Source organism: Eucyclogobius newberryi, unplaced genomic scaffold (genome assembly GCF_026437365.1).
Source record: "Eucyclogobius newberryi isolate DKJ021-1_F unplaced genomic scaffold, fEucNew1.0.hap1 SCAF_1, whole genome shotgun sequence".
NCBI lineage: Eukaryota > Metazoa > Chordata > Actinopteri > Gobiiformes > Gobiidae > Eucyclogobius > Eucyclogobius newberryi.
In genome coordinates, this window is record NW_027315723.1 from 45,489,633 (window position 1) to 45,506,836 (window position 17,204).

Below are 17,204 nucleotides of genomic sequence, written 5' to 3' on the forward strand. Positions count from 1 at the left end.
TTGTGTTTTTGGCCCTCTATACAGTAATAATGTTAAATTTTTGCATTACATGCTTATATGCACGGAACATGCAAGAGATGGGGAACGTATTCGTGAGCTACTTAGGGCAAATGAGTGCTTTATATTGGGATGACGACCGCGAATGTAAAGTGCTCGTTTAGTGCGTACTTTTGCACGGGCTTCGCCCGTTTACAACGGTAATGTTCCATTTTCCTACTATTAATTAGTATGCACGGGGCGTGCGTGAGTGAAGGAGTGCGTTAGTGAGTGTTTGGAAGTGGGCGAGCGCTTCGCGCTCGATTTCGTGCGCACTACGTGCGCACTTTTGCAGCCGTGCGAGCCTTACGAGATTAATAGGCCTCTCGCCAGCTTGTGGCGCTCGGGCCTAATTAAAACAATAAGAATGAAACATGACAGACAATTCATAAAGCACCCATGCAGGTGGGTGTACTATAAAATAATATTTTCACATAATACTTCAACAGAAATATACATAGAAAAGTTTAACAAAATTACTTCTAGCAAGACACAAAGCTTGACAGTTCCAACACTTAAACTTGCAATGTAGCTGGCAAAACATCAACAGCAGCAGATCAACAGCAGTAAAGTTGATCTAGTATCCTGGCTGTGTGTTACAATGGAAAGCAAATGGGTATGTTTCAAATGACAAAGCCCAAAATTGGAGCGCTGCACACTTTCTCGCACAAAAGCAGAAGCTGGAGAAAAGCTGCAGGAGGATCAGAGCAGAGCCATCGAGCCATACAATTCAGATATCACAGGTGGTCCTCAGAGACCATGCAAAATTATAATGTTTGCACTGTGAAAAAGAATACATACAAAGAAGTAAAAATGCTTGCATTTTGGCTATTGGTATGATTTAATTTTGTTTACATTATTTTATTAGATAGTGCTTATAAATATGTTTCACTTATTTTAACATGTTTAAAATGATAAAAGACTGTAATTCAAGATAAATGAATAAGAAGATTTGAGTAAGAATACTGAATAATGATTTATAAGTTCAGTTGACTTGTTGAGCATTTAACACAAAGAGAAAATGTATGTTTGACTTTCTTCCCAGAATCCCAGATGTGTTGTTAACTGAATGTCTTTAAGTAAATCAACTTATAATGTACTATCAACATAATAAATTAGATGGGAAAGGTTGATACAACCCCACACACACACCTGTCTGTGATGGAGTATGGGGACCTTGATGGCTCCCTCCATTTAGCACCCGGGGGTACTCTGCCTGTGTGGGCCCCCCTGGCTCTGAATGATCACAGGGGCCTTCTTCATGGGCAGAGTGGGTGTCTACATGAGCTATGTCCTGAGAGAAACTAACCCCAGCTTTTTCTGCTATGGGACGGAAGGGGGGGGGGGTCACAGATGGAGATGAGAGACAACATGACAACATTATGACAATGCCATGGGATGCAATCTGTCTTAAAACCAAACTAGATAATCCAGTTGAAAAAGAGTTCTTAACTACCGTAAATAACATCTCCATAGAAACAAGCAGGTGGCATACGTAACAAAATGTTACATAGAGCACCTCCAAGTTAATTGAATTTTGGCATTAAATATTAAGATTAATACTAGTGCACTAGTCTACTAATCGCACATTTCTCAACCACAATACATTATTTATGCAAACATATTGCTATTACTTCATTGAATGTGCAATTTGATGAAAAAAATATCTTGTTTTCCTAGCGCAAGCAGATGAGAACTAGAGACTGTTTAGAGTGCTGAAAGCTATTGTGTTGTCCACTACAAATCATTGCGGAAATGATAAGCGGAAGGAGGAGGTGAAGTGATGGGAGAACAGAGGGGAAGAGGGGTGGACTAATGAGAGGAGCACTCCAGTGGCCCTTCTGTATTTTAGCCTCAAGCAGGAAGTAAATTTAAGCTAATGTAGCACGCTACACTATTTTCAAACTTTTAACCAAGTTAGAGATGTACTTTCTCATCAAACAGATGCTAGAGTTTGTGTTTTATTTTGTTCACGCCAAAAAAAATATTTAATTGAATCCAACACACATTAAACTTTATATTCTTGTACTGGACAAGATTTTGACCAATTGTAAAGACAGATTTGTTAATGTCAATGCTAATATAAAAAAAATAAAAGCAAGAATTTCAAACCTGGCTGTCAATTTTTCAGATTTATATGTACAAAATGTGTGCCATTTTGGTAATTTTTAAAAAAAAAAAAGTCTTATTTATACATGAAAACATTACATGAGGGGGGGGAAAAAGCAATAGCAGATGTTTCAAAATGATATCTCGAAATCTAATTAATTTCCAATATCTTGCTTTAATTAACATACAGGAATAAAAAAATTAAAAAAGCAAAAACATTCAAAAAAATTGCCCTGTGAAGTTTGAAATGACAACTCTTGGCACCATTCACTCGCCACGGCCCCATCCCAAGGCGGACAGGCGTGCAGGCCGAGGAGAGGTGATGGAGGTGGGCCGTACCTTGTGCAGCGGCCCCGCTCTGCTCGGCCGATGGGGAGGGGGGAGGGGAGGGAGGCAAATTGGCTGATTCGTCCACTGCGGAGCAAGAGAGAGAGGAAGGGAGGGGTTGAGGGAGGGAGAGGGGGTGGAAGGCGCAGCGGGGGGAGGGAGACAGGACATGGATGAAAGGGTGGAAGAACAGATCGTTTTCCAAGTTACTGACAACTCTGCAAAAAAAGAATGACTGAAAGTTAAAGTGGCTTGAATTCAGGCTTTGGATCTTGTTTTAGTAGCTTTTTTATTTGTTTGACATGTTTGTTTGTTTGTTTTGTTTGTTTATTTATCTTTTGTAAATGTAAAAAACTGAATTTTGGTAACATTTTATAATTACAACTTAATTAGCCTTAAAAAGTGAATGAAAAAAGAAGTTCATAATAAATGAATAGTTCATTAAGCATGATTTACGTTTAGTAACGACTTAACTAAGTAGTTCCAATTAAGGTATTACTTAAGTAGTTTTATTTTATATATACTTAAACCAGTAAACAATTTAAGTCTAAAATGATTCACACCTACAAACTAAAACTAAATCAAGATTCATTTAAGAAAAATATATTTTGAAGCCAAGAGATTTTAATTCCATAAATTCATTTTTTTGCAGAGTGATTTTGAGTTAGAAGTTTGAGTGGTGTTTGCATGGACACTTCTCAATCTCCTAACTGAATGGGATTTACTTTTTTGCATATTAATTATGCATAAAGATTCATAATGCAAAATGAACTGACGTACCAACATGTATGGGTGAAACAAAACACACATGGTTAACTATAATACAAATTTTACAAAACCTAGAATACAACAGGACTGCTACATCAAGAAGGGGGCCCCCCAAAATAGCTTTGAGTGAGCACTTTGTAATTAGAGATAGCTGAAAACGGCAATTTATACACTGTAACAACAGACAATGAATGCTTAGAAGTTAATAGACCACTAAAGGTCATCTTCAAATAGTCTTTAGTTGCCTTTGTTACAGCTCAATTTGAGTCATTTAATTATTTTACATTGCTCCAAAGCAAATAATATAGTTGTTAAACGACACGTGTGTAGTATAGTAGTTATTGTCCTTTCAACATACTAAACAGACCTCTGCTTTGGCATCTCAAGTGAACAAAAAGCACACATGAATTCATATCAGTCAGTCATTTCTGATGACAGGAATTGAATTTGAGTTACATCTACAGGCTGCTGTGGGGATTACATAGGGGAGATAAACAAACCTAGCTTACCCGGACATGCTAATGTAAGCAGTTGTAATGAAAATAATTTGATGACAACAAATGATCAGAACGAGTCTAGTGAAAATTAATAGACAGACGATGTCAGGGCTACCATTGACGTCATAAAACTAGAACATTTGGAACTTGGAATCTTGAGGCTCAGAGGGAGAGGACTTATAAAACAGGATTCATCAAACAAGCGTGAATGAAGCTAAATACAAGTCGAGGTATGTTTTTGATGATGGAACAATGTTAGACTTTGAGCCAGCTTGTTCTCCAGGATGTGGGGTGGTCCTACCTGTGGGTGCTCCCATGGCCCCCGCAGCATGGTACCCGTTCTCGGCACTGTAGGAGGAGTAACCATTCTCTCCATTCTCTTGGCCATTGGAGGCCCAGTGCTCCTGACCGTCTGCCATGCCTGGGGATGGGGAGGCTCACCTGGAAAAATACATGAAAAGATACACAGATACATAAAGCTATCATTAATGAGTCATATAAAGGCATACAGAAATTCCATGACACGACAGGTGCGTGTTTTGACAAAGTGAACAACCTGGAGAACCGCGAATTCAGATGTAATTTGCGGATTGTCTGTATTAAAGAGGACACTGAGGGCAAGGATGTGGTCAAGTATATGCAGACCTGGATCCCTGAACATCTCAAACTTCCAACAAAAGATGGGAAAATAAAGATAGATCATGCGCATCACTCTCTGGCCCCCAAGCCAACCCCTGAACCAGTGTCCAAGCCCTATTATACTGAAGTTCCACAACTTCAGTGACAAACACAGTGTCAAGGCTGCATCCAGACGTCTTGTTGCGGGCCAATCCGGTTCAACCAAGCCCCAAGTTTTTTTTCTTCTAGGACTACTCAGCACAAATGGTCAATAAACGCAAAGCTTTTGATCCGGTGAAATCTCGCCTGAGAGAGAAAAATGTGGAATACGCTCAACGGAAAAATGTAATTTTTACTTCAGCAGAAGAGACGTTAGCATTTGCCAGTTCAATGCAGAATTTGGTCAGACATTTTCTCCCTTTATATTCTTTATTTCAATGGGGGACCTGGACTGGAGACATGTGAGTATTTGCCAATTGTGGGCCAGTGTGTTCCAATTTTGGTTTGTAAATGCTCAGGTGAAAAAGTAACCTAGAAAATGGTTTTCCCTCCAGCCTCTTGACATCTTTTTGGATCAGTTTGTGAGCTCTTTGTACTTTTTTGGCATGAGCTTGGTTGTGTTCGTTGTTGTCGTTCCTGTGTTTGTGTGCATAAATGGTCTCTTTTTAGAAGTCCTGTATTTTTCTGTGATTTTAAACTTTTTATTTTCATTTTTTTTCACAAACTGCAACCTGACAAAACTATGACAAATTAATACAGATTTATGCCACCAAAAAAGTCATAATTCGACAAACATAAAATAAACATGCCATATGCCCTTTAACCAGCCATGCCTGGTTGAATTTTGTGGTCAGAGATGGTGTTCTCGTAGAACAAAAGCAGCATCTTTGTAAATAGCCATACTATACTTTTATAATTCTTTTTAGTCCTATATTTTTTGTCTTCCTCTAGACCTGATTCGTGGCAGCTTTAACCTCAACATCCTTCTAACAGTATATTTTCTCCTCTGCGCAATCCTCATCACTGCCATTGAAAAAAAGCCCGCCACCACTAGATGGTGCATGCAGTCAGTCTATCCACTTCCCAGTTCAGCCTTTGTCTTTGCATCCACGTGTCGTTGGGGAGACATCATTTTGACACCTTAAATCGAATTATTACTGAAAATGATCTATTATGATTTTGTTTACAATAAATGCTATTACATTTTTGAATGTAGCAAATATTATGTCCGTCAACTATTTTGTATTTGTCTGTATTTGTCTTGAGGGCCTGTTTTTCCCAAAAAGGCTGACTAAGCAGATTTCAGATTTATTTCATTCAATTGAAGCTGTTCTTGAACCCTTTCTAGTACAAAGAATTGGCTTGACCCTCTGAAGTTTTGGCCTCTGATGTCTGATTTATTCTAATAAGTGAATAAGCTCTGCACAGAGATTATTAAATTTTGTCTAGATTTTCTTTGGTAAATATAAAAAAGCAATATAGCTGGTGTCTGGAGGGATTTGTTGGGTTTTGACCATAGCTTTTTCAAATCTGAAGTTAATTAATAATCCCTAGTTTAAGGAATGAGTACTAGGGAAGTACTAGAAAATGTAAGGGTAATTTCAAGTTAAAATATTAGATATTTAGTACATAATTTTACATAAAAGGTGATGTTTCAACATGCTCTATTTTGTATGTGAGGCTTTTGGACACACCCTTTGTTTTCCAATTGAAGCTGATAAGGAGCCTGTTACCATAGCAACCAAAACAGGTTGTCTGACCAGTGTCCAGTGCAGATCTGGCAGGGCTCTTTTGAGACATCCAAACACAAAAGTGACAAAACGTGTGGGGCCTAAGCATTGAGTTACGAGTAACAGTTTACAATGCAATATAGTTTAATACTGTTATTCCTGGAAGCCACAATGCATAATTCGCACTGACTAATTTCATCATTAACATCATCATCTTGTTTATTGCTTCCTCCTCTCTACAATAATTTCCCTAATAGCCGAGCTCAAATCAGTTATGAAATGTTCTTTTTGCAATTCAAAATACTGTTCAACTAACCACAAAAAGACATGAGGGTCTAAGGATGCTCTGGGTTAGTTATCCATTAGCTTAATTCCTGTGTGCGAACGTGTGAACAAATGACTGTTTCATTGTTGGATTTTCTAACTTTCTGCTGGTAAAATTAACAATTTTGGAAAGCCCTGCTGTTGTGATTTTTGACTGAACAAAATTAAATGGAATTGAATTGAATTTTTTTATTTATTTAAATGACATATAGGGAAGTATCCATGTTGGGATTTTGTCCAAATGCGCAGTGACATTTGGGACATTGCTCTCCAGGCATGCCCTGTCATCCTAATGTGCTAAACCTGATCTGACACCTACGTCCTCCCTGTTTTTTGAACAAAAAATGCCAGCCCAGTGTCCAAATTAAAAATTCTAATAAATGAATAGCTATTGTATGTAAGTTGTATACCTCAAAGTAATTAATTTTCCAATGTTAGATGTGGAAATATAGTAATCAGAACAAATTATAAAAATTGAACAATTGCAAAATATGTAGCACTCACAAAGTACTGAATCTATTGTGTAGCCTTCAATAGGGTATGTTCACACAATCAAGATTTTACTAGTTACATGCTGTGTTCAAAAGGTCCCTTAAATTCAATTTATTTTTGTAATGCCCTAAATCAGAGCAGTGTCATTAGACCCTCCTTTTCAACAGGGAAAAACTACCAAACCTAGAAAAAACTACCAAACTTGTTTTAGCCAATCACAGCAAAGGCTCAATAAAACGTAGCCAAATGACAACACAGGTGAAAACACCTTATTTTCTGCTAAATAATTTCTGCAGCACCTTGCACTATGTGGTAAACAGTGATGAAAGTGTCAGCATTGCCTTTACTGTTTTTAAGGTCTATCTTTATTCATTGTAATACAGTGTCTACACAAAATTGGCTAAATGTAAGCTACACAAGTTTAATGACAAAGCCAAAACATCTCAATGAAGAAAAGCCCAAAGCGGACCCCAAATTCTAAGAACAGCCATAAAGTCTGCTTTTTAATTATTATCACTGCAATAATCAATTGTTATTGCTATTACTTTTACAGATTCACAGAGCTTGTTTCACCACCACCACCACCACCACACTGCCACTATCACCACACTGCCATCACACTGTCACACCCTCCTTGCCTTAATCCACCCCCAGCGGCACTGTCTGATCTGGGTCACTCGTCTGCAGCACTCTGCCAAAGCTCCACTGACACAGAGACGTCAGCATCACAGACCAACCTGCCCCTAATCCTGAAGAACACAACCTGCCGGAAATACGATAGAGGATTTGGAGTGTGAAGTTTTGTACAGACATTTTACATCTCAACTTCTACTTGAAACTGTTGTTACTGTTTGACTCTTTTACACTCAAACAGACTAAATAAATACATAAACATGACTTTCATGAACAAATAGTTCCATTAAGAATGAGAAGAATTTAGGCTTAGTAAGGTCCTTTAAAAAAATAAAAATAAAAATTACTACAAAAAAAAAAGGATTTACAAAATTTTTATTTAGATTTAAATTTGTGACCCTTTTTTCCACATTGGAAATTGTATTTTTGGAAATACAAAATACAATAGTTACAAGATTACACCCAAACTGTTTCTATGTGCTAGATATATTTTTGCCAAATACTTTAAAAAAAAAAAAAAACACATTTTAAGTAATAATTAATGTGAAGTAATAATTAATAACAAATAGAAGATTTTTCGCCGATTTGAGAACTCAAGCGACTGTTAGTCCCTATTTTAAGCTAGGTAGCTCTAAAGCTCAGCAGCCACGTGAGGAAGTTCACACCAGTGAATGAGAAGGTTGCGTCCCTAAAAGCGTCAGGTCTTTTTCTTTTGTGTCGGCCTACGGGCCGAACAGCAGTGCAGAGTACCCGGCCTGGGAGGGGTACTGGACATTGTACTAACCGGGCACTCCATTGTTCTACTAGTGGACTTCAACACTCACGTGGGCAACGCCAGTGACACGTGGAGAGGGGTGATATTCAAGAGTGGCCCACCCGATCTGAACCCGAGCAGTGTTCTGTTATTGACGTCTGTGCACGTGGCACCAGGATATCCTAGATGATCAACTTTGTCGTCATGTTATTTGACCTTTGACCGTGTGTCTTGGACACTTGGGTGAATAGAGGGGCTGTCAACTGATCACCAGCTGGTGGTGAGTTGGAACCGCTGTCAGAGAAGGAAGCCCAAGCCCAAGCTCATCGTGAGGGTCTGTAGGGAACATCTTGCGGAGCCCTCTTTCAGAAGGTTTAACTCACACCTCCGGGAGAGGTTCTCCCAGGTCCCGGAGGAGACTGCGGACGTTGAGTCCGAGTGGACCATGTTTTCATCCTCCATTGTCAATGCGGCTGCTCGTAGGTGTGGTCGCAAGGTCTCTTTTGCTTGTCGTGGCACCAATATCCAAACCTGGGGGCACGAGGCATTTGACAGGTATTGGCAGAACAAGCATACGTGCTGTAGCAAACACTTTGGGACTGGGAGGAGTTCGAGGAGGTGTACTATCGGGGAGGTGTACTATTGGTCGGCCTCAAAGAAATTCTGGCAAACCGTCTGATGCCTCAGGAGGGGGAGGCAGTTCTACACCAACACATTTTACAGTGCAGGTGGGGAGCTGTTGACCTTGAATGAGGATGTCGTTAGACGGTGGAAGGAATACTTTGAGGATCTCCTCAATCCACACCTTAAGGGGAGGATGCAGGCAGATATGTCCAAAGTGAGGTCACAGAGGTTGTTGGCAGGTTCCTTGGTGGCAATGCTCCATGGATTGTTGAGAGCCGTCCTGAGTATCGAAAATCTCTCGATGCTGTGGGACTGTCTTGGCTGATATGTCTCTGCAACATCGTGTGGTGGTGTTGGACCGTGCCTCTGGATTGGCAGACTGGGATGGTGGCCCCTCTGTTTTAAGAAGGGGGACCAGAGGGTGTTTTCCAATTAAAGAGGGATCACACTCCTTAGCCTCCCTTGTAAGGTCTACTCCAGGGTATTGGAGAGGTGAATCCGACCGATAGTCAAACCTCAGATTCAGGAGGAGCAGTGTGGTTTTCATCCTATTCGTGGAACACTGGCCCAGCTCTTTACTCTCCATCGGATGCTCGAGGGTTTATGGGAGTAAACACACAACTTGCCCATCGTGGAGGAGTTCAAGTATCTCTGGGACTTGCTCACGAGTAAATGGAAAGTAGGAGCGTGAGATTGACAAGCGGATCAGTGCAGCGTCTGCAGTGATGTGGTCACTGTATTGTTGTTTTGGTAAAGAAGAAGCTGAAACAAAAGGCAAAGCTCTCGATTTACCGGCCAATCTACGTTATTACCCTCATCTAAGCTCATGAGCTTTGGGTAATGACCAAAAGGACAAGATCATGGATACAAGCGGTCAAAATGAGTTTTCTCCGCTGGGTGGCTGGGCACCCCCTTAGCCATAGGTTGAGCGGCTCAGTCACATGGGAAGAGCTCTGAGTAGAGCCACTGCTCCTCCACAACGAGAGGAGCCAGATAAGGTGGCTCGGGCATCTTTTTAGATGCCATCTGGACGCTGGAAGACCCAGGACACGCTGAAGGGACTATGTATATGTGTCAGAGCAGCGTAATTTCCGGTACATGTCGGCCTCGGTGAAACTGAGATAAACAGTCTTTTACTTTTTTCCCCCCAAATTTGTGATTTGCGTTTTTTTGCATTATGTGAAAGTTGAAGTTATAAAGGAGCCCCTCCGTGCTTCAGATAACAGTATTCATTACCTTAAAAGTACACATTAAGCTGTTAAAAATGGGTAGTTTTCGTGTGCCGCGCGGGGGGCGTTACCCTTTTTTCAGCACGTACTGTTGACATTTTTCCACCAATCAGCTGCGAACCACATGGCTACAGCTGTCCTCCGTACTGCTCATGCTCCTCATGCAGTTGGGGGAGGGACCGTGCTTTCTCCTCTCAGAGACATTATTCATACTCCAGTCTTTCTCCAGAGATGATTCCCTGGACTACATTGCAACGGAACTGAGGTACTTTTACTCTAAAGTATTGCTTGCTGTGTTGTGTTGTGTTGCTTTAGCATCGAGACAGAGCAATGCTAAGCTAACATGCTGCTTCAGTGCACTCTACCTTATAAATACGGGCTTGAATTTAATGTGACCACTCTCTGAATAATTAACATCACGTAGTCTCTTGAAACTAGCTGTTTTGGGATGGTATAATGTCTGTATCTTCGTGTTTTTTACTGCAGCCCGCGTTAGCCGCTTTAGCTTGCTACATTCCAAGCTAGCACCGGGCCTGTTCTTTGTTCCTGGCTTCAGCATAACAAATACGGGCTTGAATTTAATGTGACCACTTTCTGAATAATTAACATCACGTAGTCTCTTGAAACTAGCTGTTTTGGGATGGTATAATGTCTGTATCTTCATGTTTTTTTACTGTTTTTTTTACTGTAGCCCGCATTAGCTTGTTTCAAACTTCTTTACAGCTTCGACTTTGCACAGCAGGTACTATTTATTACACATCATTTACTTAACTTCACTTTATTAAATGTACAATAAACTGCAAATGCAGAATAGCAATTATACAGTGTTTATTCAATTTGTGTGCAATTTAACAGAGTTCTTCTATTTTTTAAACTCTCCCTCTGTCTTCTACAGATACACTATACGCGCATGCTCTGAGCGAGGAGGCGAAGCGCGTGCTCTGGGCTCAGCTACTACGCAATTCAGTTGTTCTGCCTCCGGTTGTCTCCATGTCCTGGTCCCACCTGGACTGAACATTGACAGGCAGACCCATCCTATTGCACTACATAACTTTATACCTTTATATTTTATTATGTATATTACATGCCGTATAGTGCTCAGTGTTCAACGTTTTGTTGTTTGTGTTGCACTGAATCACCTGTGAATTCTGTTTATCGACAAATGGCAATAAACCCTATTCTGATTCTGATTCTTTGATGCTATTCAGGGCCTTTTGTAGTCCAAGTATTTCCATTTTAATATAGTAACTTCTAATTCTGATTAGAGTCCAGTTCACATCAATAACTCTCCTCTTGAGTCTTTAGTGACAGCTGTAGGGGGAGATGCTGTCAGTGTGACAGGGGGGAGGGCTTATCCCAATGAGATGCAAATGAGCCCCCCTGTGACTCTGGGCTCACTCAGGTGAGAATCTTTAGAGGCCGTTTTCTCAGTAAGAGGAATTCAGAGTTGTATACATTCAAATGACCACAACTTACTCAAATATTATCATAATCTGTGAATAACTCAAATTGTCTCCGGGGTGACTTGTAACTGCTTTTTCCACGGTCAGTCACATATGTCTATGGCCTTAGAACCCCTTGTGATCCACCAGAGGAGCTAGAAGCGGTGTGTGTGGAATGGGAAGTCTGGGCCTCCATGCTCAGACTGCTGCCTTCACAACTGATAAAGTGGAAGAAAATGGATGGATGAATAAATTACATTTCCCACAGTTTCCCACGGGGCTAACTGTGTTTTGGCTCCATCTTCTGGTTGCAGGCTCATATACAACAACTGGAAAGTTGTGTCGAAGATGTAAGGAATCTACATAGTTGTACTGAATGTGATTAGACGGGAGATATTGACAGAATGAGTCAGAGCTACATCACAGATAAAAAAGGGGAATCAAAACGGTGTGTTTTTGACAGTCGGAGGGAAGAGGACTTTCAAACCAGGATTCATTCATTCAGTATAACTGCTGAGTATAACTGCTGAGTATAACAGCTCAGCATAACTGCTAAGTATAACTGCTCAGATGGCTGCATAAAGCATGTTATAAGCAGAGAAATAGGTCACTGGCTGCTGAAGGCGAGGCCCTTCACTGCACTGGCCCTAGTGAGAGTTTGTGGGGCCATTTAGAGCCATTGATAGGATGCTCTACATCATTTTGTCCACTTAGAGCTCTGCTTTTCTCTGCATTCAGCTCATTTCATTACAACTGTATTGTGTTCTGTCATCTACTGTCAACTCGACTGTGATCCATTTCTGTCATGTGTCCTGATTCTGCTCGACTATGGTTTTAAAGTTCATACACCTTCAACAAACTTGTTCTGATCATGGTAACAATCAGATTTTGAAGTTGTAGAGTTTGTAGTGGCTCACAATGCAATTGTCGGACACTACACAGTGCAGTGCAATTATTGATTGTTTTGTTGCACTTTCCATTAGGTCTAAGGGCTGTGAATGGAAAACCATGCTTCCAAAACTAAAGTGCTGTAGGCTGAAAAACAAATGCAATTATGTAACACAATTAACACACATGGAGGGAAATCACTATACTACGATAGAGAAATATGTTTACATAAGTTTATATAATAAGTTTAAAATTTTAACTGTTGATATTCCAAGTAAAAATGTAATATCATGTACATAATGATGTATCGGTTTTATGAAATGTATTTATATTGATTTTGTTATTTTATAATGATGAAAAAACTAATCAAAGTAAGTACACTTTCTAAATTTGTATGCCAAAATAATAATGTGGATAATTTCAAGATAAGATAATAGAACCTTCATCTGTATCCGTAATTTGTATAAGTATAAGATATACACAAAAACTATAAAAAATATTCAAGCTGATTAAAGATTCATATAGACCAAAAATAATCCCTAAAATAATCGAATAAACTTTGAATTAAAAGTAATAAGAATAAAATGAAATTCTATATAAATAATATGCAGAATGAGAACAATACACACTGGTATACTGCATACTGTTTTTATCACTTTATACACTTAGATTCTAGTTTTTCAAGCCCAAACGCACTTACTCCTTCAGTATGTAACCACAAACCCGTAAACAAGCGCACCCTTTAACCTGGCTCAACACATTGTTAACACGTGCTCACTGTAGCCACATGCACGCCATGGAACCATGAAAATGACTATCTGAGACAATAACACATCTGCATTTAGCCTCTGCCCTGTCATTTGAATATAAAAGGAAAATCTGTGTAAACTGCTAGCACAAACAAGATAACCCAAGTATGTGACAGGAGCCAAAATTGTACTTGATTTTCACACCGCATAGAAGTATGTGTTTTTCAGACAGCGAAGTAAAACTGGGGTGGACTGAAAAGCACAGTTTTGGCTCTTATTCAGCACATGGCTTGGGTTGGTTTGTGCAGGTGTGAGTGAGGACCACAGTGAGGACCTCACAGCTCAAAAAGTCTAGTGCAGGGCTATCCAAACTTTTGTTTTGGCAATATCAGAGAAAAATATAATTTGCATAATAATTTGGAACACAGTATAATCCAACGAACCATTACCCAAATCGAAATATGATTAAAACTTTTTTAAAGTCACAATTAGTCAAATCTTTATTGCAGTTCTAGTGGAGAATTAAAAAGACGAAAAAAAAGTACTCCTAGTGGTAATCTGGTTGCCTGACCAGCCAAGACTAAATACTTTGAAAATACTTTATAAAGACATCTTGGTCTGGAATCTTATGCAGCCGCTATTTCCAAATAGCGTGATTGACACGTGGATTAACCAATCGGAGAAACGCATGGTCCGTTCGTGTATTCACAAACATGGCGGCTTACAAGGAAAAATAAAATTAAAATAACAGACTGAGAAATGGCGCTGACTTCTGCAGAGTCAACAAGCGACACCCTAAACTCTAGGTAAAATAAGTTATATATTTTATTCTGAATGTTTGGACAATAATTGAGAGGAGACATCTTCCACATTTGAGAGACAAGTGACACAAATTAGCGGCGGAGGTTGGACCCGTCCATGCTTGGCGAGTTTTTTGACACGCCCTTATGGTCCAATTCCAGGCCCTTCTGCATTTGAATGTAGGAGGGACTGGCTGGTCAGGCAAGAAATCTGGGCCATTTTATCTGGAAGTCGAAGGGCCAGCAAAAAATGGTCCAAGAGAATGCGTCCTTTGTTGGTAAGATTTACTGGCATGGACTTCAAACTAGATATTAATTTCAAACTGTGGTTGTGTACCTGAGCAAGACACTTCACCCAACTTGCCAATGTATGAATGTGGTGTTATTGAGTGTCCAAATGTGAGACTGCAGTTTTCTATTATTATTAATAGCTGTTATTATTAAAAGCTGTAAAAAAAAATTACCTGTCTTTAAGAGCGATCTTCACGGATGAACCAGACAGACTCAGATCAGCTCAAACCTGACACACAAAGTACAAAAGTCAAGTTAACACCAACATATTGTCAATAATTGAGACTGAGATTCAATGTAGGGTAGTGTAGTATTCAGTGTATATGTAAAGGTAATTTCCCCCAACTTTTATGTTGATCCAAAAGAAAACAAAAAAACGGGGGCATAGAGACATTGTGGGAAATGGGACATAAAAAAGATTTTTCCTCATATTGATTTTGTCTAATTAAAAACTATCTGCACCTAAATATGTTTTATTCTTCCTCTGAATCAACTTCATCCTTAGTGTTGTATGCGATTTTACAACTTCAAAGGCCATTTTCTCCAAATGCATAAAGAGACAAGATTGAGCCCTTAAAGTAGCACCCACACACACCAAACTGTACAGTCTTTTACTTAACAAGATTTTGATGGATCATACTCACTTTTTCCCCCATTCACCTGAAGTCTCTGGCCTTAACTGCATAAGCTTTATTATCTTTGTATTATTTATTTGTTTGGTCTCTAGAATACATATGTTGAATCCGGTTTTGCTAAATTCAAAATCCAAACAGACGTATGCTTCACACAGCTGTCCACACACAAGTCTGCCAATTTAAACTGAAGCCTTCTGTCTGTTTCCCAGCTACAGCACACAAAACTATCTGCAGGCTCATTATTATTCCTCTATATACACACAATCATCTTTCAAATCATATTTCACATGCATGTCTCTAATTATCTAATACCATTCTCAAAGTGTTTAGCGCAAAAAAATGATTAGGCACAGAACAAAGCAGATAAACAAGTGTTGCCAGGGTGGTTACCACGGCAACCAAGGATGATAATAATCCGCTATGAAAAGGATATTTGCGTGATGACATAAAAACACGCCAACTGAACAGATAGTTAGGGTTAAACGGTGAAGCTTGCAGTTCTGTTGGATATGTTAAATGTAGTTCATATTTTACAACTTAAAACGTTATAGAAATCGGGTAAAAGTCTGTGCTTGTGGCCAATAGACAATTGGCAAAGACAGAAAAGTTTAAATGAGGCTGAAAGTAACGGCTGTTGTCACACATGATCATAATTTTCACTTAGCCTGATGCTAGACCAATGGAGATTCTAAGATGCTAAATACTAAATGTAGAATTAATTTAAAAGTATTCTGTGACACATAGTGTGATAAATGTATTTATCAGCCATAATACTAACATTTCAAACCTGCTGATTTCAATAAGCAAGTGCATACTCTAAGAGGCCACTAGAGGCAAACTCCTGATTTATAAACTGTGCACTCACCACCACGCAAATTGCGCTTTTTAAATCAGTGGGATCTGCGCTCGCGACCCCACGTCATGTCATGTCCTCTTCACACCTCCAAAACGCAGAGGGCCATGCAAGCTGACTTATGCATGAACTTCAACTAAACATGAGCCGATAATCAGTTGGTTTGACTGAGCCACGCGGGACGGAAAGAGAGGAGCAGACGCTGCACGCAGCCGCAGTCACATCAAGGCTTTATGACTAATACAAATAAAAGTCATCCCTCATCCCTCTCAAATTAATATTTCAAATGACAGAATCATTTGTGTTTTAGTCGCACAAACGGTACTATTTAGGCAGTAGGCGATTTTGCAGATATTGTTTTCATTGTGCTTCAGACTTTTATGGCAATATTTTAAGATGCCATAAGATGCCATAAGTTTGCAAAAAAAAAAGGGGGCTGTGCCAACAGAGCAAAAGTAGCGGAAGAGATGGATTGATTAGCAGCAGAGGGACTTTTGCTGCAGGAGAGCAAGTGCAGGAAGAACAATAAAACAAAAACAAAGCATGTGACACATGAATCTCTATCAGACACTCTATTCTGTCTATAAAACTGCTTGTGGAACGTACAAATTTGATTACTTCTTTGAGTGCACACGCCGTGGTCTGGCACAGACATTATTTGATTTATTTTAACAGGGTGACCCTGAAGAGCAAGCTGTCTGTTACAAAATAATGAAGGGAATTCTGAGATCATTTGGGACAATTTAAGTCGATCCAAACTCAAATGAATCATCATGTATGGATTACACATAAGTTGAACTCGTTACCTTTCTCTCCTTAAATAAGATGTTTTGAGTCTGTTTGAGGAGGAAATGAATTGTTATGCAGCAGCTGAAGTGTCTGAAATCTCCAACTGTCATTAGCCAACAAGCTAGTAAAGTTCTTCACAGTTGCAGCAACAACGGAGAAACGCCTTTGCCTTTACATTTTGCCTTGCTAAGTTAATCTGAGAGAAACAAAAGCTCCACAGACAAAAATTAGGCTGGAAAAAAGCAAAGGAACACCTATAATTCTACCACTCGTGTAGGTCCATAACCTCTAGTGTGACTCGCCTTGGAATTAGTTACAATATAAATACAAATCGCCGGGAAACGTCTTAAAAGTGGCAAAAAGTTGTGCTTCCCATTGAATAAACAGATTTTTCACCACACATCCCACCATGACACATTACCAACTAACAGTTACATCTATGAAAAAAGCCTGTAGTTGTACCTGTAGTTCAACAAATGCAAGATACAAATGAACATTCTAGGCAAAGAAACAATATCGAGACGAACAGGTGACGGACCCCCCACCAGAAGTTACATAATGCACATTTAAAAACACATGGGAGTCCTTCGTGGAGAAGGAGGGCACCATCTCATTA

General features: G+C 39.5%; 1 protein-coding gene across 2 annotated transcripts in view; it reads right to left on the reverse strand.

The window, feature by feature from the left end:
- Positions 1–14,576, reverse strand: part of LOC140361230 (uncharacterized) — a 39,502-nt gene extending 24,926 nt beyond the window's left edge. The window contains exons 1-4 of one of the 2 annotated variants that reach the window (XM_072446969.1): positions 14,485–14,576; positions 4,039–4,178; positions 2,485–2,559; positions 1,189–1,359 (exon numbers count right to left, since the gene is read on the reverse strand). In XM_072446969.1, the coding sequence (XP_072303070.1) occupies positions 1,189–1,359; positions 2,485–2,559; positions 4,039–4,156 (364 nt within the window). In that variant the 5' untranslated portion in view covers positions 4,157–4,178; positions 14,485–14,576. The remainder of the gene's footprint in view (positions 1–1,188; positions 1,360–2,484; positions 2,560–4,038; positions 4,179–14,484) is intronic. The other variant, XM_072446976.1, reaches the window with a different exon arrangement.
- Positions 14,577–17,204: the final 2,628 nt, after the last annotated feature.